Source organism: Hyposmocoma kahamanoa, unplaced genomic scaffold (genome assembly GCF_003589595.1).
Source record: "Hyposmocoma kahamanoa isolate Upper Pololo Valley unplaced genomic scaffold, ASM358959v1 100021, whole genome shotgun sequence".
NCBI lineage: Eukaryota > Metazoa > Arthropoda > Insecta > Lepidoptera > Cosmopterigidae > Hyposmocoma > Hyposmocoma kahamanoa.
In genome coordinates this window covers 14,735,635-14,756,248 of record NW_020653200.1, presented here as the reverse complement: position 1 = coordinate 14,756,248, position 20,614 = coordinate 14,735,635, and the positions used below count along the sequence as shown (strand labels likewise).

The 20,614-nt window shown below is 37.1% G+C and overlaps 1 protein-coding gene across 1 annotated transcript in view; it reads left to right on the top strand.

The window, feature by feature from the left end:
- LOC113240238 (SPARC-related modular calcium-binding protein 2) overlaps positions 1-20,471 on the top strand; it is a 26,267-nt gene extending 5,796 nt beyond the window's left edge. Inside the window, exons 4-12 of the mRNA XM_026477522.1 lie at positions 9,093-9,146; positions 9,295-9,500; positions 10,691-10,817; positions 11,431-11,499; positions 12,433-12,542; positions 13,489-13,681; positions 13,866-13,959; positions 15,377-15,633; positions 19,324-20,471. Of these exons, the coding sequence (XP_026333307.1) occupies positions 9,093-9,146; positions 9,295-9,500; positions 10,691-10,817; positions 11,431-11,499; positions 12,433-12,542; positions 13,489-13,681; positions 13,866-13,959; positions 15,377-15,633; positions 19,324-19,403 (1,190 nt within the window). The 3' untranslated portion in view covers positions 19,404-20,471. The remainder of the gene's footprint in view (positions 1-9,092; positions 9,147-9,294; positions 9,501-10,690; positions 10,818-11,430; positions 11,500-12,432; positions 12,543-13,488; positions 13,682-13,865; positions 13,960-15,376; positions 15,634-19,323) is intronic.
- Positions 20,472-20,614: the final 143 nt, after the last annotated feature.

Here is a 20,614-nt window from a genome sequence, read left to right as displayed (position 1 = left end):
CTTGAGTTGCTCTGTATAAAACCAGTCTTAAGCTGTCTTAAGTCTGAGTTGGAAATATTTTAACATTTTTATCACTACTTTGCTAATTGCGTTTTCTCTTGAGTTGCACTGACATTTTTTTATTTTACGTATTTATCTACTTTTTTGTTTTGGTTTATTTTGTACTAAAATATTTTTTAAATGAACGACTTTGAGGCCTTCATGGCTAATTATCTGGAGAACGAAGATCATTACCGTGGTGAAAAGCACCTCACCTAAAAGATATCTGACGGTTCCTGGCAATATCTTGGAAGTACTGGATGACGAAAAGTTTTTCAGCCGATACAGGAATGAAAATTTGATGTGTACCTATTCTTCTCATTAAGTAGGAAAGTAATATAAAGTACGAACTATTTGATATTTATGAATATTATAAAAGATTCAAGTACCAGTGCGGGATAAACTGCACCACGACGCCAGTCCTGTTGATACTATTTCTATATAGTTGACAATGTCAAAATACTTCTATAAATCCTTATACCAATAACGAAACAATATATATCAAAGTTATAGGTTCATAAGAACCCATGTACCTAGCTACAAAGGAACGTCTCCAGCCTTGACTTGTTTTGGTTTCTCATTTCACATAGGTTCAGAAAAGTGCAATGGAACCAACTTTGTCTGTTTGTTTTAGTTGCTCATTTCACATAGATTCCGTAACGTTCTATGGAACCTACCTATTCTGTTCCTAAATTTACTAGATGTGAACCCAAGAAGTTTCAAACTTCAGTTATTTCAACCAACAGTTCAACACATTGTAATATATAGAAATAATTCGTATCCCTACAGCAAGTGATACAATAAAACAGAGAGAGATAACTCTAAGGCTCAACTTGCACTGGCGCAGAGTCGAAGCGTCGCGTCGCGTCCTGTTTTTCAATCATACTTCGTTTCAATCCATTTTGAACAAAAAGTAAACAAACAAGTCACTGACTCGACCATAGTTGGTTTAGTGGTGTCCAATTGTAACGCCAACTACCAATCGATTAATTCATTGAATGAATCGATTTGTTCAATTGAGTCATACTAGCGGGTTTCCTTACATAACCTGTATAAGCATATTTAAAATTTCAATTTAAATCCTCCTTCAAATTCTTACACTTGATACTCGTTCGATTGCGATAGAAATATTCGATTTAATAATTGATTACTAAACTTTAATTTATTGAACCGAATGTTTTTTTTCGAACAGCACTATGCCACCATAGGCAAGTCAAAGACATATAGATGAATAATAACCTCACTTTTGTACTACCATTTTTCAAATACGATTTTACGATCAAATGAATATTGTTGGAAAAAGTGAAGATATATCGAAATCTTCGAAATATATGTGAAAGTGTTACTTATTCGATTTATTGAGTCATTGCTTAGAAAGCTTTATAGAGTTTTAACCAAACGGGTTTGTTTACTTTTTGTTCAAAATAGATTGGAACAGACTATACAACGCCTGGCGACACGCGACGACGACGTTTGCATTACTGCGCCTGGATCACAGTGTGGTCGGCGTCTGACGTCTCACTGCGCTCAAGCCGCTCACAAATTTGTACTTTAATATTGGGAAAATAGAGATGAATATGCTATAGGCGAAAAACAAGACGCGTCGCGACGCTTCGACTCTGCGCCAGTCTGAGTTGAGCCTAATCTTCATTGGTTTTTATTTTCATGTTACAGATTTTCCAAAGAAACAGTTGTAAACACCATTTTCCCGCTATGGAAACTTCAGCCATAATAATTGAATAATATATTTTAAAATCGAATATAAAAAATCAATATTAATTTATGAAACTAATATACATACTTCTAACAATTAAGGTCAAAACAGTTTGATGAATTTTTTATTCTTTCCGCTGAAGACAATGCAAAGGTAATTGTTTGTTAACTGTCACAAACAATAGTCCACAGACTACAAACTATTTTCAAAAATTCCCGCTTTTAATTTTTGAAAAAACAAGTACTATCATTGGCTTCAAAGTAAAACTTAAGACTGACCTTGGATAAGAACGAGCGAAAAAATGTTCATAAATGTCAAACAACACCAAGTCGCACTTAAGCAAAAATTTCATTCAAGCCGATCTTAGTAAAGAATTTTCTTAAGTGCGACTTTTGTTTTGTACATAAATACGGGTGTAAGTACTTTTAACCTGCGCACGAAACTTTATGAGGGTCGACCTACGCAGGGCGTCGGCCGATCTGCCGTCTCATAATCGTCAGCTTCCTTCTGCTTATGACCTGCTGGTCGTTTCGACTAAGGACCAATTTGAAATGTTCTATAGACCATGATGTTGTGTTAACCTTTGGTCCGAATAACCCTTGTTAATTATTTCCTCTGCTACGTATATTCAATAATCACGCAGCTTGCAATCTTATTTAGGCATTCAGAGAATAAAATCGAGTAAATAATTCGTTCATCAGAGAATTAAGGAAAATGAAAGATTTAGCTCTACATAACTTTTTCTATTTTTATTATGCAGTTTTACCAAAGACTAAGAGTTGGAAACTTGGATATTAAGCATCAGGGGCAGCATGTAGAGGAGGTACAAGTGACTAAGTTTTTAGGTATAATTCTAGACAATAAATTAACATGGAAACCTCAAGCAGAAGAACTTTGTAGGAAACTTAGTAAATCCGCATATTCGCTCTTCGCTTTGTCTAAGAAAGTTAAACTGGAATCCGTAGTAGTAACTTAACATGGCATGGTTGCATCATTATTACGATTTGGTGTTATATTCTGGGGGAATTGTAGTGAGAGAGAAAGTATTTTCAAATGCCAAAAAAGGTGCATTAGAGCCATGTGTGGACTAAAACCAACAGAAAGTTGCAGACCAAAGTTCATCTCAAATCGCATATTAACTCTACCCTCTTTATATATCCTGGAAATATGCATCTTTGTTAAAATGAATAAAAAAAAATTTATAAAGTTATCGGATGTCAGAGAAAGGCCTATGCGATCACAATATAGTAACTTATTGTTAACAGGTAGTTACAAAACAGCATTGTTGAGAACGAGTGTAGTTGCCATGGGACCTAAAATCTATAACAAACTACCGGAAGACATAAGATCACTACCATTATCATTATTTAAAAAGAAATTGACATCACTATTGATTGAAAAATGTTATTACAATGTCAGTGATTTCCTGCATGATAACTTGTGACAACTTAATTTTAATCATTTTTTTTTTATTGATTTCTGACATTTAATTGTATTTTTGATAAGTTTTATATTTGACATGTTTCATCACAATTATTATGACTATTGAAATATTTCTTATCACTGTAGGAAATTCTACCTCGACCGTGTTTGGTACCCAACGTCAAATATTGGACGCAAATATACTTATGTTTTTTCATCGCAAACTATTTTGCGCATCTCGATCTCGTTCACATCTACAACACTGAAATCACACTTGTTCTGTAATGATAGCAAAGTTGCAATTCGTGTAGTACTCAAACTTAGTAACTTTTTATATAACATTACATCACAAAAACTTTCTAAACAATTATTGTTTCCAAGTCCAGTTTAAAATACAATTTGATAGGGGCCTTTTTCGTAAAATAGACTCGCTTTATCTCAATATATAAGTATTTAATATTATTTATAAATTTATAAATAACGACTGGATTGTGTAAATTTATCGATTTTCCAGGCTCAAACACAGGAAATTCTAGCATTCCACTCATATTATATCTCAAACTATTTAACATTGGTTCGTTTCCTTATAAAATGAGTCAACTTGAGATGAGGCTATACTTTTGATAAGCATTCGATATAAAAATAGCCCCAGGTAAAATGGCCGGAGTCAACAATCCTGCTGCGATTTGAGTTTCCACTTAATTCTATCAACGAACGTTATATTCTACATTAGCTATATCGATACCGTTTGTGTTGTATTGCAATGAACCTACTTAATTATATAGGTGGAGACCTCAATAATCAATCAATGATTCAACTGTACATAGCCTGATGTGTAGCTAACACAGCAGGCTTTGTATATGGTGAAATTACAGGCACATAGGACTAGTCAACCTATGTCTCAGAATGTCGGACGCAGTATCAGTGCCCTTCAGATCTTTGCGATTTAAATCTCTGAGTGCCACTGTAACTGTTAGGGCGCGTTCCCACTATGTCGTGACGACAGATTGTCGTGCAGTTTACAGTGTCGTGGTCTGTTTGTTCACATATAGCACGACACGATTAAGGTTCGTTTACGATTTTTTATCGTTACAACGACAAACTGTCGTCACAGTGGGAACAACTAGATTGACAGTCGTCAGACGACAAAAAAGTCACGATAAAGACGTGACGACAGATTGTCGCACCTCCTATTGTCGTCACGTTTTATTTACGCTGGCCGCACGTATTCTGCTCCCTGCCTCGCCTCTCGTACTCCGCGCCCTCTGCTCGCTTTGCAGTAGCGTTGAGTCGCAGCCAGAGATGGGCAAGCGCCCGAGTTTTAACCCGGCGCTTTGTTAACACCGCTTAAATCGGGTTAAAACCCGAAATCGAGGGCAAAAACATTTACGTCTAAATATTTGTTGTGAATTGAGTTTTGTTCAAATTTAATTATACATATTATTACAAAATATTTGTTGCTTTATTATCGGGACAGTTCGATTTACCTTTCTATTGAGTAGATTCGCTCGAAAAGTTCATCAATAAATTGATACAAAAAATCGTAAGATCGTATGCACTTGAATCGATCTTCATTGAGAATCCACAAGATTGACAGTTGGTGGGTATAATGTGGAGATGCCGCTTCTTCGTGTAATAAAAATATAGAAATTTGTTACAAGTTTTTGTATATGATGTTGTTCGTGTTGGAATTATACCATATTCTGTATCTCTTCGTTTCTGCCCACGATTTTGGGCAGAAATGGGTTAAAATTCGGTGCTTCGTGTAAAACCCCGGTGAAAACACAGGCAGGTTGATTGGGTTCTAATCCACTGCCCATCTCTGGTCGTAGCAGGTTTTAACAATACCGAAAAGAAAGCAACTTAGTATACCGTTTGACATAACCCTAAATGAATTATTTTTAGTAGCACTGGATGTACCCAAAACTTTCTTTTCTTTGTTTGCTTTCTGAAGCATTTTTAAAAAGTAATACATTATTAAAATTTCGTCTTCATCCATTTCGAGCGGACACACACTACCGGCTTCTAAAAGAACATACAAGCGACTGCAGTGCATCAAACGATCCTGTCGTGCAAACGACAAGGAGGCTGTCGTGAAACGATAAATTGTCGTCACGATCTAGCGGGAACAACTAGTCACGTAAGTCGTTCAACGATAAAAAATCGTCCACGACAGATAGTCGTGATATGGGAACAGGCTAGACACGACAGTCGTCCAACGATAATAAAACGTGACGACATAGTGAGAACGCGCCCTTACAGTGGGACAGGCATGTAGCTTACCATCAGGTGCACGACTTGTTCCGTCACTTGATATTATAAAAAAAAAAAAAACAAATTATTAGTAAATTTAAAGTGACTATTAATTATGAGATTAATTTCTATTTTGCTTTCATGTAAGTGGTACAAAATAGTAGATTCTTTATGTTCTAAAATGACGTAGAATATTGTTGACGCGTATTATACAAGACTACTCAACGAAAGTAATATTGATTCCACATTAAGCACAAAATATCCAACTAGAGTTATCATAGTGTGGCCATCATATCTAAAACAATGAGCATTATATCGGCGGCATTCTTGTCGACACGCCGCGACGCATACGAAATGCTTAGATATTTTACTCAGATCGTCTGGAATTTATGTACCATAGTATGAATATTAACCAATTCTTTAATAGAAATTATACTGTTCAATACATAGATACACCTAATTTAGATGAATAATTGCTTTACACGTGATGGCATGGACATAAGGTTTATTCTTAATTTATAAATATTCATTCATTTTATTTAAGAGCCATGCTCTTGTCGGTGTAGCCTCCTCCACTCCTCACGGTCCATAGCCAACTCCTTGACCTCCCTGTAACTGCTCACATTAACCTTTCTTTTTTATTTGGTCACAGAATGCCATTCTCGGTCTTCCTCTCTGTCTCCTTCCTTCCATCTTTCCCTCAACAACAACCGTCAATAGTTCGTCGTTGCGCAACAAATGTCCAAACATTTTTCCCCGCCTATTCTCTATCGTCTCCGTCAGGCCTCTCCGTTCCCCAATCCTCTCCAGAACGTCCTCATTTATAAATATATTGATTTAAAATTCTTTAATAACTCTTAGGTATCTCTACTTGATATCAAGTTCGCTGTGATGGCTTTCATGAGTCTATGCTCAACATTAAGATAATTCATACAGTACAGTCTAAGTTGTATCTTCAGTGTTTCCTACTAAAGTAGAGGCATTTTCAATATGCGTTACAACTTATAAAACATGAAATTGGTGGCTTGTGACGCATACGCAACGCCAGACGCAAGTCGATAACTGACTAATGCGCAGGGCATGGCTATTCTAGTGCTCCTATCCTAGCCAGTTTATTTGCACATGATCACTACCGCCCGCCATTAGGCAATAGCGTCTGCCCGCAGCAATTAAATATTTATTGCCACTTACGTGACCAGATTGCTTGGAATCTGCCGCTCCGTACTCTTTAATTACCAACTCGTACACTTTGACTTGCCACAAGTGTTTATATCGATATTCTAGTAAACAATCCGAGGCAGTCAACTGCATAACATCTGTTCATAAAATTTTAAACAACTCCCATAATATTATTGGTTTCGTATTCTGCTAGATAACGATCACACAAATAAACCGTGGTATAATATGAGTGGGTTTCTAAGAAACAGTGCTCCGTGCAGACTGCTCGTCGCCTGTCCACAATTGAGCCCGGTTTTTTTGTCCCCTTAAAGGCAAACCCGTCTCGGCCAGCCAAGAGGTGATAGAAAAAATGCTCCAGACATCATTTAGGAGCATTTTTGGATTGTAGCGCGCGCACGTTTGATGTTTCATCTTAAGCGCTTCGTACCTGAGTCTAGTCTTAATGAACACGTTAAAAATCGACATGGACATAAAGTTAGATTGTAAACTAGATTAAAATTGAGGTTATTCATAATTATACGTAGTTGGCAACAAGATAGCAACGCATTAGTTATGTGAGATTCTGGCGGGAAAATAGTGGCGGTATATAATAGTTTCCAACTCGTTTCTATAGATTTAATGTATATAAGACCGTTTATTAATAGGATATGAAAGAATACTATAAACAATGAGCGAGACCTACTGAACAATAACCTTTAATAGCAGGCAATAGGTTATTGATCCTAGATACCTATGTTGTGCAAACATCAAAATTGAACGTTCTTTTGCCTATGGTTGGCTGTGTTTCGTCGTTTGTCATAATATTCCTTCCGGCTGTGTATGTTTTCTATAAATTTATGAACTGAAACCAAGCTAATCAAAATTTATTATATTTATTTTTATTTATTTATTCAATTTCAAGAAATAAATTACAAAAGCCGACTCTTCTTTATCGCTAGGCAAATACTAACCACCTAACGATGAGTTAACAAGCTCAACACTTAAATTTACTTACAATTCACTATAATATTAATTAATTCTAGAGTATATGTCTAGATTTAAATAAGTGCTATAGATATTATACTACAAAACAAGATAGAGTCTCTTTAAAACAGTTTTACATTTTTAGACATCATTTTCTTATTAAAACATTGTCAATTTTAAGAATGCCTCAATGCAATTTATGAATTAGGCCAAAGAGTTTTAAATGAAGCATATAATGTGTCTCTAATAAATCACAAACTCACGTATTTAATTTATCAATTCTTGCTTGTAATAAATACTTTAGCGAAAAATACGTTTTTACTTGCTTGGCTCACCGTTTTTGCTTAGTCGAAATCAAAGTTTGTTTTATAAATTTCAGTCATATTGCAACAAAATGGAGTACATGCAGAAAGTACTACGTAGGTATGCTTACGTAGGTACATCTCATTTTAATTAGCAAGGCAGAATCATAATAATAACGCTAAGATATTGTGTATTGGTTTCAAAACATTGGTGGTTCTCGGCTTGTTTACCAATGTTTCAAAATTGTTATCATTTTCTGGTAGAGATCCTGTGTGCAATTGAAATGTAAATCTAATATCAATTTAACGACCTTGAGATGAAGAGTTCAATTTTTAGATCCATAATTTCTTATTCCTAGTCTTCACATTTGTTTTCTTAGTGTATAAAACTCCAATTTAACGCTTGTTTTATAATCGAAACGTACTTAATTGCTATAACATGAGTCAGTACGCATCTACCTAAGTGATTCAATTTCACAACGAGTATTATTTGGGTCAGGCGCCGAGTTGTCTGTCGGCCAATAAACCCGATTTGGGTTTTCTCCTTTTTTACGATGCCCCATGTCGCCGGCCTCTATGGACGTCGTAAAAACTGTTAAAAGCGATGAATATTGTGATTCGACCGGTATCGATGGAGTGATTCTCAAACGCAAATCCAAAGGTCCCTAGCTAAAAACTATTTTAAATTCTATATGCACAAATATAACAGGTAAGTAGGTGGTAGCAGCCAATGATATTATACTCACTGGTAGCAGTTATCTAAATATTTTTGTATGAAAGTTAGTAGTCATTAATGCATTCTAACTAGAGGAAATGTAATATGGAAGGAATTAAGTTTTATTATTTAATCCTTTAGGTAATTACGAACGGTACGGCAGTAGGTGGTAAAAGGTAACTGTTACCGGTTTGGTGTCGGCTAATGATGTACATCTCTGTGGTTGTGGACCGGTTAGGTACACGGGCGTACGGCGGACGGTAGACGGTCGCAGCCCTCCCGCCCCGCAGAGACCGCCACCTTTTGCGTAAAAATAAATCATGCTGTCTACGCTTTTGCCTTAACACACATGTGCACCGTAACTTGAGATGCAGCACGTTCATTCCCACGTGCTTGTTTTGAAAATATTACGATAACAAACTTACAGTTTCATCATCGAAATTAGTAATAAATACTAATTGAAAAAGAATAACACGGAGGTAATTTCAGAATAATATTGCTGCAGGTAAATCACATACCAGAAGACGGTCATCCGCACGAGGCCTAAGGAATAAAAGAAGTAAGTCCGAGTTTTATAAGTTTTGGTATACTAATACTACTTACTAATATTACCGATACATATGTATAGACAGTATGTTTTGGATGGACGCTACATAATAAATATTTAATATAATAACACTCGTAACGTTAAAACGTTTACCTGTTAGGTTGTACAAGAACAGACCGAGCCCAATTTAACGCGAATTTAATCAAGATATTCAGTGGAGAGTTGGAGCGAGCTCGTTCGGATACTGGTGGTCCTGCGGTGGAACCTAGAGCCGTGGCCGAATGGAAGTTCAGGGAACTCGACCGGGATCGCAGCGGCGCCTTGCAAAAGTCAGAGTACCGAGGCCTTCGAAGACTTATAAAGAAGGTAAATTACCCACTCTCATTTATGAGCATATTTTTTTACACTTGACTTTGTATAAAATGATAGTCATATGGAATGCCTACTCATAAAATAAACGGGGAAGTAAGCGCCCTCGAGATGTGTGGGATCCAGGCAAACAGCTTAAGCTTGTTACTGACGCAATGATGGATGTCGCACAAATGCTAACACTCGTTCACAATTGAATAGGCAATAATTTAGATGCACGTATTAAACATTTAAATTATCTAACAGTACGCCGAGTTTGTATTTCTGTGCAATGTTATTTGAACATTAGAAATGATTTCAAGTATTTTTAACTGCTTACTTTTGGATTAATTTGGATTTGGGTTACGGAATGTAACAATCGAAAGTACTAACTAACTGCTGACTAATATTAACAAAACGTAAACCGAGATAAATATTTACGCTTCAATATGGATTGAATAGCAGCCTATCTCACACACCCTTAATTCAGGAAGATTGTTTAAAAAAACTAGCAAAGCCGACGAATTGTATACCAGCCCAATATATCTCGTGATTATTTTAACCAAAGGAAAACTCGGTATCTTAGCAACAATAAAAATATACACATTTTGAATACAACTGTGTTTAAGTAAACAAATTAGCAATATTTGTTAAAGGTCTCTGTTCTTGAAAATGGCAACTTTTCTTAAGACTGTGGTGATGAATGAATGCAAACTTAATCCAGATAAGATTCGCTCTGGACCTTTTGGAGGGAAAAGTGTCGTTTTTATTTCGACTTTTAATTATTTTGTGAAATCTAGTTTAAAGTGGAATAGGATAGTGCTATTGTGCCTTAATCGAAGATTAAAACGCGAAATTATACGAATGTCGAACTAAAATACCCGTATCGGCCCGTTCTAAGGAATCCCGAGTCAATCCAAGCACGCCGCCTCAAATTGCCTATCCTCTTTGTGGCGGCCATATTTACAGAAACATAATTCAACTTTATGTACCTACCAAAAAAGAATAATGTACCAAGACTTGGCTGTATGGTGTAAAACCTTTGCCTTTTCCTTTATGGAAAGAAGAAAAAACAAAAATTAATCCAGATAAAGTGTATCTGCGAGGAAACGGTCGTAAAGTGTTTGTCCCAATTTTACTGTCAAAAAATATTGCAGGAACACTGAATGTTTCCACCCTGGTGTATTGATAGTAAGTATTTTGGTTAGGTGGTCAAACCGAAGCGCTGCGCTCGGGCATGGGCTCGTGGCTGCGACGGCGATGGGGACGGCGCCATTGCCCGCTCTGAGTGGGTGTCCTGCTTGCTCGCCAACCCTGAGCCGCCTGCGCCGGACTGTGAGTATCTCAGACCATTTCTGTTTATTGAACAACTTTATTTTTGTTTACACTTAGATTATTTTCTTGTTTTTCTTTTCTTCCTCTAGTATGCTTTGTGTTGTAAATGATAATTTTACATAATTTTTACTTAATATCTACTTTTGTGGTACTTGGTACTTGGTGTAACGGGCTGGTGTCCGCAACTCGACGTCAAGGCGCCTATTTTGTGGTAAATCACTGATACATGATTGTGATACGGTGACTGCACACGTTAACACCAGCTTTACATTATTATTTTATTTTGGTAGACTTACTGTAAATATAAGGCATGGCTCCATTTATTGTTGCAGACGTTAAGCCACCACGAAGTAAATGCGCACAACAAACACGTTGAATAAAAAATTTCAAATTATTTAACATATTTCAGGGGTCTGCGTTTTCTTTCGACATGCACGTAGCGCTTACTACTCGTATAATTTAATTTGCTTAAAATGACTTTACACTAATAAAGATGTTGATTGGATATAGCCGTAAACTTGCAACATTAACGATACGATAAAAATGTAAATACATGTGCAAACATAATAATAATATATAGTCTCTCTCCGTTTCTTCATGTCGTTGAACGCAGACGATGTGAGTGGTCCCGAACCTGAGGACGACTACACCGAGGTGGAATCCCCGTTGGACCCCACCGCAGGTAACCTATCACCACATCACTAGAATACCTATTCTCACCTACCTACCTACATACAGTGTTAATAAAAACAAAACACTAAGTCCACATAAATGAAATGTACAGGTTTTGAAATCTTGGTATTTCTTAAGGACTAAATGCACCGGTAAACACCACGTATATATGTATATATAACTAAATTAAGAAACCACCGAATAATGGTAGGCTGTTAAGTAAATAGGCGTAATGTTTTATCTGCTTATTTACACAAGTATTAATAATACTATATTCAGCTTACGTATATAATTTTTAAGGGTGTGCAATTTTTTCAACTGCATACAGCGTAATAGGGTAATTTCCAGGTTAGTTTTCTCTGCCCAATTTCTGTAACAATTAACCTGAAAATTACTTAATAACGGTATGACAAATCAAATGTAAAAGGCATGTAACTTAATGTATAAATGCTTGTGAACTTATAGGTACAACACCAAATTCAGACCACAAATTGTATACAAGTAGGTACTCATTAATTTGTGCCCTACTTCCGATTCGTAAACGCCAAACAAGAATGCAAATTATTATTATTTTTTTTTAAATTTATTAAGGCTTTGGCAAAGCCATCAGCCTAAACATGAAGTTTAATTATGTTTCTGTAAATATGGCCACCACAAAGAGGATAGGCAATTTGAGGCGGCGTGCTTGGATTGACTCGGGGTTTCTTAAAACGGGCCGATAAGTGTATTTTAGTTCGAGATTCGTATAATTTCGCGTTTTAATCTTCGATTAAGGCACAATAGCACTATCCTATTCCACTTTAAACTAGATTTCACAAAATAATTGAAAGTCAAAATAAAAACGACACTTTTCCCTCCAAAAGGTCCAGAGCGAATCCGCAAATTATTATTAATCGAGTTGACAAACTGCTATTGGAAAAACTATAAACTTTTTTTATGTCAGTGCTGCCAGGTATAATGAGGAACTCGTTCGCATCTGAAGGCTCCGACAACAGAAGAGAAGATGAGATCAACGACTGCCACACAGACCGTCAAGCCGTTTTAGATGAACAGGTAATTGAGAATCTGTTTTGTTTAACCGACATTAAAAAAAGAGGAGGTTCTCAATTCGATTGTATTTTTTGTATGTGTGTTACGCGATTGCTTCGACATTTCTGAACCGAAATCAATGATTTTTTCTTTGTTGGAAAGGGGGCCCAAAATATAGTACAATTTGAAGAAAATATTCCACCTCTAAGAGTGGAAAATGAATGAGGATGAATCCGGTTTATTGGATTTCACCCACTTTCCGTTAACCAATTTCAATAAAACTTGGCTGCAAATAGTGCAATTCTACAAACTTATGAGGTCGGTTTTTTCTAATAAAAAAGTGAAAAAGAATCATTTGTATATAATTGAATAGCATTTTTGTTTGTAGCGAGTAGCGAAAGTTTTTTGTTAAGAGCGTCGTAATAATAATATAAGGCAAGAGCGAAATTGTAACTTAGGTAATTTTCGTAATATAGCCTTGCGACTATCTACTGCTACTCTGTGCGTTATATAAACATCGTTGGTTTGAAGTACCTAAAAATGTTTGTTGCTCCTTTAAATGCAGAAAAATATACCCCACATCCTCTCCAATTCTTGTAACTCTCTACAATATTAGTCGATAGAGTTGCAATAATCGGAGAGGATGTGGGTTATATTTTTCTGTATCTAATGGAGCTGTAAAAGTTTTTGACGTAACTCCACGTATACCATTCTTCCATGAGCGGTGCGATTTGGTGAGGATGTTAAGCCGATGACCTCAAATAGAACGTCGGGGTATTTCAATCACTAGATGTTGTTACATGAGAGACCGTTCAGTGGTCACCAGTATCGTCTGACAATGGTGGTCTTATGTTACAGTTGTTTTATTTAAACATGTTTTTGTGCATTTTGGTGTAATTGTACCGTTATATATCCTATTATTTATATATAATTTAAAAAAAATTGTATATATAATTTAACATTCTAATAGAAAGCCGGCGGGGCGGTCTTGTACGTACCGGAATGCACAGGGGATGGTCGCTATGCCCGAGCGCAGTGTTACAAGACGACGGGTTACTGCTGGTGCGTCCATCAGGATACCGGCAAACCTATACCCGGCTCCTCAGTCAAAGACAGGAAACCTGATTGCGATGCCGCACCGCAACATGCTAGCCCCATGAGAGGTGAGTATAGAAGTTTTACTATGTATTTAAAGTAATTATTTTGTATAATCGCCACGGCTGGCAGGCGAACTCGTAGAAGCCTCGTGTGCAATGTAACAGACTTGTGTTTGTTCTAAGCTCGGTAGAAACGACGAACAATAACATTGAACATGTAGTACAATAGAATCAATTTATATTTCATCAGGTTGCCCAGAGCCCATTAAATCAATCTTCCTTCGAGACTTAATGAGCTTCTTCATTTCCAAGATGACGGCGTCGTCAAACGGCACGGGTCCCGGGTGAGTGTACCTACTGTGCCCCAAATAATAATTTTTTTTTTAAACATGCTCGGAAATGTGTGCATTACTTTCAAAAAACGAACACGGAAAGTTTGCCATGTGGCTTGTCATTTATGGACCGTGCGACTTCTTCCTGGTCGTGGCCTGCAAAGCAAGTATGAAAATCCATTAGGGCGCATTTATTTGACACGAATTTCATCTCGCTCACCCCGCGCAATCGTCGAGCGGAGTCCGCGTTGCCACCGCGCAGCAACCGCGTACGTCTAACTGTCATGGCAAAATACGCTCTATTCGTTTATCTTTTACGTTTTACCTTAAATGAGCGTCCCGGGGACGCGGGTGAGACTGGCTTGAATTTGGTCTACGCGGTGGCTGGGCGACGGCCGCGCGGTTGTATTATTCAGAGGAATTTAAATGTTGTTGCTTAGTAAATAGAATTCAGATTCGCCATTGATGTACATGAAGGCATGGTAAGTGGGCGGTCGCGGCGCGGTGGCCGCACGATAACTTTCGCCTCGGTTAACTGGGCGCTTACTGTCCACTTCTCTAAACTTTTAAATCTACCTACTAATAATATTGACTGCCTCCGAGGTCGAACGGTTGCCATGCCGGACTGCCGCGTAGAGGTTCGATTGCCGGGCCGGGACAAATATTTGTATGGCCTACATTTATTTCTCTCGGAGTTTGGGTGTCGTATGTGGTTGTCTATGTGTGTTCCATGGCACCCGCGGCACAGGGTTTTCCTAGTGCGGGTCTGTGTTGAGTGTGTGCGTTATTATTATTATTATTATAAACTATGTAAACAGGCAAAAGAAAAACTCATACAGGCAACTGCCCAGTGCTCATAGTTGCGATGCGAGATTTAAAAATACTTACCTGTACCGCTTATCTAAAAAAAAAAGAAAATAGCGATAACACCTAAGCTAAAGTGTTTTGGTATTCTTTTGTTTTTCCGTCTTTTTTGTATTTTGGTCCCGAAAATGAGTGCTAGTGAAAATAGCGATAACGAAAATACAGTACGTAATAGATACATATTCAAACACATCTTCAGAAGTGAACTTCTTTTCAACACATTATTAGTAGTGTGTTGAACTTCTTATTGTGCCTGGAAAAACAATAACAATTTCTTTTAGCAATTGTCGTAACACGTCAAAAATATTACTTTTAATATTGTTTTTTTATTAGGTACTTTTTCTATTAAACATTTTCCCGAGTTTAGTCTTTTATTATTTCCTCACATTGTTTGAGAAAAATTCTATACCTACATGCCTTGGCGGGAACGGGGATTGCTTGACTCGTAGCTCGCTGGCGCTCGTCCTTGTAACTCATACTCGTCCAGCAATCCAGAAATCCAATTACCAAAGGCTGTAAACTACGAGTAAAATCAGATCTTAACAATTGCTGTGTACTGTTGTAGGGACTTGGTCAAATGGGGAGCGTCGAAAGAAGAACAGGCTGCGACTTGGACGTATGTGATGTTGGATAAGGATAAGAACAAAGCGCTAGACAGACGAGAGTGGAAGGCTTTTCACCAGCTAATCAACAACTCGGAGTCTTTACGCCGCTGCGGGCGCAAGTTGCCTCGTTACTGCGACGTCAACCATGATACTAGGATAAGCATTACGGAGTGGATGACTTGCTTGGAAGTGACACAGGCTCCACAAGGACAGAACAGTAAGTATAACTTGCAATGGTTCCTTTTATTCTTTACCGTCAGACTGCATTGCATCAAAAATTATAGAACGTGTTGTGTAGTCATGGACACGTGGTGTACTTATTAATTGTAGGATTTGGTGATGGTCTTCATGAGGATTAAAGGCAAAACAATACGACGCATTCATACCATCACGCCTGTCCTCGCGCGATGGTACGCGAGGTAGGCGAAGACCTTGAGCCATCGACTATTGAGCTCTACACTTGCTGTGCTCCTGACAAACTTCTTTCGCTTCCTAACACTCGTATCAGCCTATTCATTTATATCCGTTTAAACATGGCACTTTTAACCTGACCTTCGTAAACCGTCGAGGTCTACCTCTCCTCACATCCTCTTCCATCCATATTCGTAGGTACTATATTTGTCGCTCTACCTGCGCCGTCAATCTACTCAAACTTTCTACATTATCAAACTATCGAAGAATTCCCCGTTTGAATCCTGGTCATTATTACACCATCTTTGACACCACGACGATCTTTTAGTATATTCTTCGACATTCTGTCTTTAAGAGTAACACTGTATATGTTCATGGCGCGGAAACGTTCATTCTTTAGCATTCAACCTATTTTCATGCTTTCTCTGTCGTATCCAACGCTATGGTCTGACCAGTGGACGAGTAAAAAGTGGTAGTGGTATTATAAATAAAATTGACTTTTGCTGACGCTCAGAATTTGAAGAGGAAAGTGGTCTTATTTTATTTTAGGGTGTAGGGTAGGGTACTAATAACAATTCTTATACAGAATGCTCCTATTATAGAAAACTGTACAGAATGCAACGACAACTAACATTTTTACCTTGTTAAGTAAGTATGTCTACTGTACGTCTGTCGGTTTTGAACGATAATAGTACTAGGGAAATTACAACCACATGTTTCTTTTAATCTTATAAGTTTGTTGGGCGCAGTTTTAGTGCCCCACAGATCTTTGAGATTTAAATCTCCGAGCGGCACTGCAACTGTTACGAGTGGGTGTATCGCTTACCGCTAGGCGCACGACTTGTTCGTCCTGTCACTTGGTATCATAAAAAAACGTTGCCCGTGGAAATTGTGGAAGTGAATTGCAATAATAGTCTCCCCTGGAACCACTAGTAGTTACACGGGCAATAATAATCTCATACCGTCAGTAACTACCGTAACTACCAACAGGCCTAGTAGTAATTGAATTCGTATGGAATTTAGAGCCATGTCTTCAATTTTTTAATATGCCTTTCAAATTCAAATACTTTTAATGTAAGTTTGAAACTTAGAAAATGGTAATCTGAAAATATGCTCCGGAATCTTATCGTAAAAACGTATAATACAGTTCCCCATAAAAGAATCGTTTACCTTAGTTAAACGAAGTCGTGGTACCATGAGTTTGGACTTAGTTCTAAGGTTGAATAAGAATAGAGGTTGATTTGTATTTGCTAGTTAAAATGCATTTTTAACCCACTTCAAAAAAGGAGGAGGTGTTCTCAATTCGACTGTATGTATGTTACGCAATAACTCCGCCATTTGTGAACCGATTTTGATAATTCTTTTGTTGGAAAGAGGGTACCTACCTCAGAAGTAGTACTATTTAAATTTGAAGAAAATATTCGACCTCCAAGGGTGGTAAACTAGGGGATGAATGACTTTTGAGGTCGGTTTTTTAGTACTCTGTACTGATGTTAGGTTATTATTGTATTGTTTGGCTTTTGGTTCGTTTGTTTTATGGAATTAAAAAACGCTTTTTATCTTGGTAGTAATACGGCAAAGTATTATTGCCCGTATTAGTAGTGGGAGTACCACGGACAACAACAATTACCTACCCGTGACACTACTAAGCCTGTCGGTAGTTACACGGGAGATTATTATTGTCACAAACAAAACAAAGGGAACAGAGTGGTCCAGTAAGCTTAAGTACTCTCCAACCTCTCGCCAATACATATAAATGCCAGTGATCGTTGCTTCACCCCTTTCCCAAGTGGCATTAATTTTGTTATTAATGTTATTAGAACGCACGTCATCTACATACGAGTATCATTCCCATAATTTTACTGTTACAGTAGTACTGTAGAAGGGCGACGTAATCATCCACCTTGGATTCAGTTAAAAAGCATGCCAAGTATACGAGTAAGTTACTCGGAATTAGTACATGCACATACAGGTGCACACGCGGAACAGTCTGGATGACAACATGCTTAACAGACACTAATTGTAACAGTTACTCTCACAATCCAAAAATTTATAAATAAACGTACGGTTATAGGCACAACTAAAACACAGACTCGCGCAAACACGTAGCCGCCTCATTTTAACACTCAGCTGCGATTGAGGACTAACAGAAAAAGGCCCACAGGGAGTTTTTTTTTATATGACGGGATATTATATTGATGGGACGAACAAGTCGTGCGCCTGATGGAAACTACACGCCTGTCCATAACAGTTACAGTGCCATGCAGAGCTTTTAATTGCAAAGGTCTGAGGGGCACTACCACTGTTTCGATCACCCTGAGACATAAGTTGACAAGTCCCATGTGCCTGTAATTTCACCAGCACCCTTACCTTTCAAAACCGGAACACGGTAATGCCGACATTACTGCTTAGCGGCTGAAATAGGTAAAGTGGCAGTCCTTCCCTGGACGAACTCATTCACAAAGAGCTCTACTGAAATATCTGTCCTGTAAGATGTATTTGTATGTGTTAGATGTTGAAGTACTAGTAGAAAGCAAGGAAGCAGATCTAAATAGAGATGCGCGTGGCGCACCGTTTGTCAATAACTGATAGATTAAAAAGACAGACATGATAAAAAATAGGCATGGCATTTAACTTGTGTCTGGTATAAGTGGCCTACCATGTGCAACCCAGAAGTAAGTTTAGTACAGGTTGATAAACTGTAATAAAAATCAAATTTAGCAGTGTGAAAATCGATACTACTATATACCACGTTACGATTCGGGTTGAATTCCAGGAAAGGTCGTTTAGAAAATTTAGCTTTTCTAAATTGGTACGGACTGGGTCTTTCGGGAGACACCATAGTTTCGTAATAATTAAGATTAGATTATTGAAGGCTTTTCTAAGAGGTGTCTTTTTTTGGTAAATGTAATGTTGGGCCGTCAAACATGAAATTTTAGGGTGTTAATTTCTCGAAATATTAATATTCGTACAAAAACCACAAAAGTAATCACTATCGCTGACATAATAATTGGCCAAAGGAAGCGACTGAACGGGCACTATTTGCAAATAAACGATGGGGGTACAAAGTTTTTGTAAAAGTATAAAGTTTTTGTCCTGAATACGCCTAACAGCTATTGATTAGAGTTGACAACACTGAATTTTAAAGCAAACCTTTATTGTTGAATAATTCGGAAACTATTACATTCAGAGACAAAAAAACTTTCAGCACAATTAGAGCATATTCTTCGGGTTTTCGGCCGTGTCGGTGATTCCGTTCCACCCCGTATATTCTTTGCATTGTTCGTTTTAGACTCTCATAGTTATTTAGTATTCGATATCACTATTTAAATGTTTCTTACCCGAGTAACGACGAAGGTCTTTATTTTTAAATTAGCTCTGTTACAAATTAGTGTACAATGTTTTTGCAGTACCCCAATTTGATGACTTTAATTAATTGGTGTTGTTTGGTATCAGGTAAATGTAAAAAAATTAAAGTACCTGTCCTCTCTTTCAGCGGAAACCACAAAAGCTCCGGGAAACCCGAGAAGAAAAGGTCCCAATCCCCTTGAATCCATCCTTAAAGCCGACGACTAACTAGGCTGATAATCACAAACAAGATCAAAGAAATAGATGACAACTTAGAACTAACGATAGTCAAGTGATGAAAGAGAACAATAATAATAAATTTAAGCAATTAATAATACTTATAAAATATGTGTTATAAGTGTTTTGAATATATTACAAAAATATAATTACGAAATAGACAAAATCGTATGCGAACATGATTTGCAAGATTCTCGGTTAGTTTGTATTTACTTACTACTTATAATTTATTTAACGGTCTAGACTCACTAGTCTTATACTTTTGTTCGTGTCTCAGGAAACGCAACAAGCAAAAGTTATGCTTGTCATAAGTGTATTAGTACTAGATAGAAGAGTCCGCAACGGCGAAAATTACGTCATCGAACAAAAGGTCTTAATTTTTAGTAACAGTTTATTTAAAACGGAATACTGTTGGAGGAACAATCACAACGAACATAGGACTACAAGTGCCATAAGGAAATCGCAGTTGGAATGCAGTCAGCGAGCCCTTTGGATGCACACGGTGCGATTGCGCGCCGACGACACGCTGTACTATTTTAGTAGTCGGTAGTGGGGTGGAGCGGTGGGGTGCAATTATATGACGATGTTAAGTAACAATAAGCAGTGATCAGACTTGAGAGAGTTAATTTACCTAAAGTATGAACGTTTTCTTAGTACGGACATACCCATTTCACGTCATCAATGCGTATAAAATGTCTTTTTTTTACTGTTCATTTTCTAAATATTCCAAAATATAGGTTGTCTCATGTTTATTTTGTAAATGGCTAAAGTATTTAAATTCGTAAGTACCCATAGAAACACAACTCTAATATAATTTTTGAGACAATAATTTGAAGCAAATACTTAATAGGAAATAATAATTAGTCGCCAAGGTACTCAAATTTCAATAAACAATACGCAGTTCCGAGAAGACCTGGGATTTACAGAAGGGAATATTCACATCATTCTTTACTTTAGTTAAATTAACTCTCTCAATTCCGATCAGTGGTAATAATATAAGCCATATAAAAAAACTATAATTAATATCGAAAATGATTTGAAAATGTTTAGTGGATTCATTACTTTATACTCATAGCAGATATTTGGTGTTATACTGCTGTTATTGTTTATTTGTTTGTTAATTAAAATATTAACTTCGAATCGTATATCGAATAAAGATTTTTAAAGCCGATGCTTAATGGGCGTAGGCTATCAATTACTGA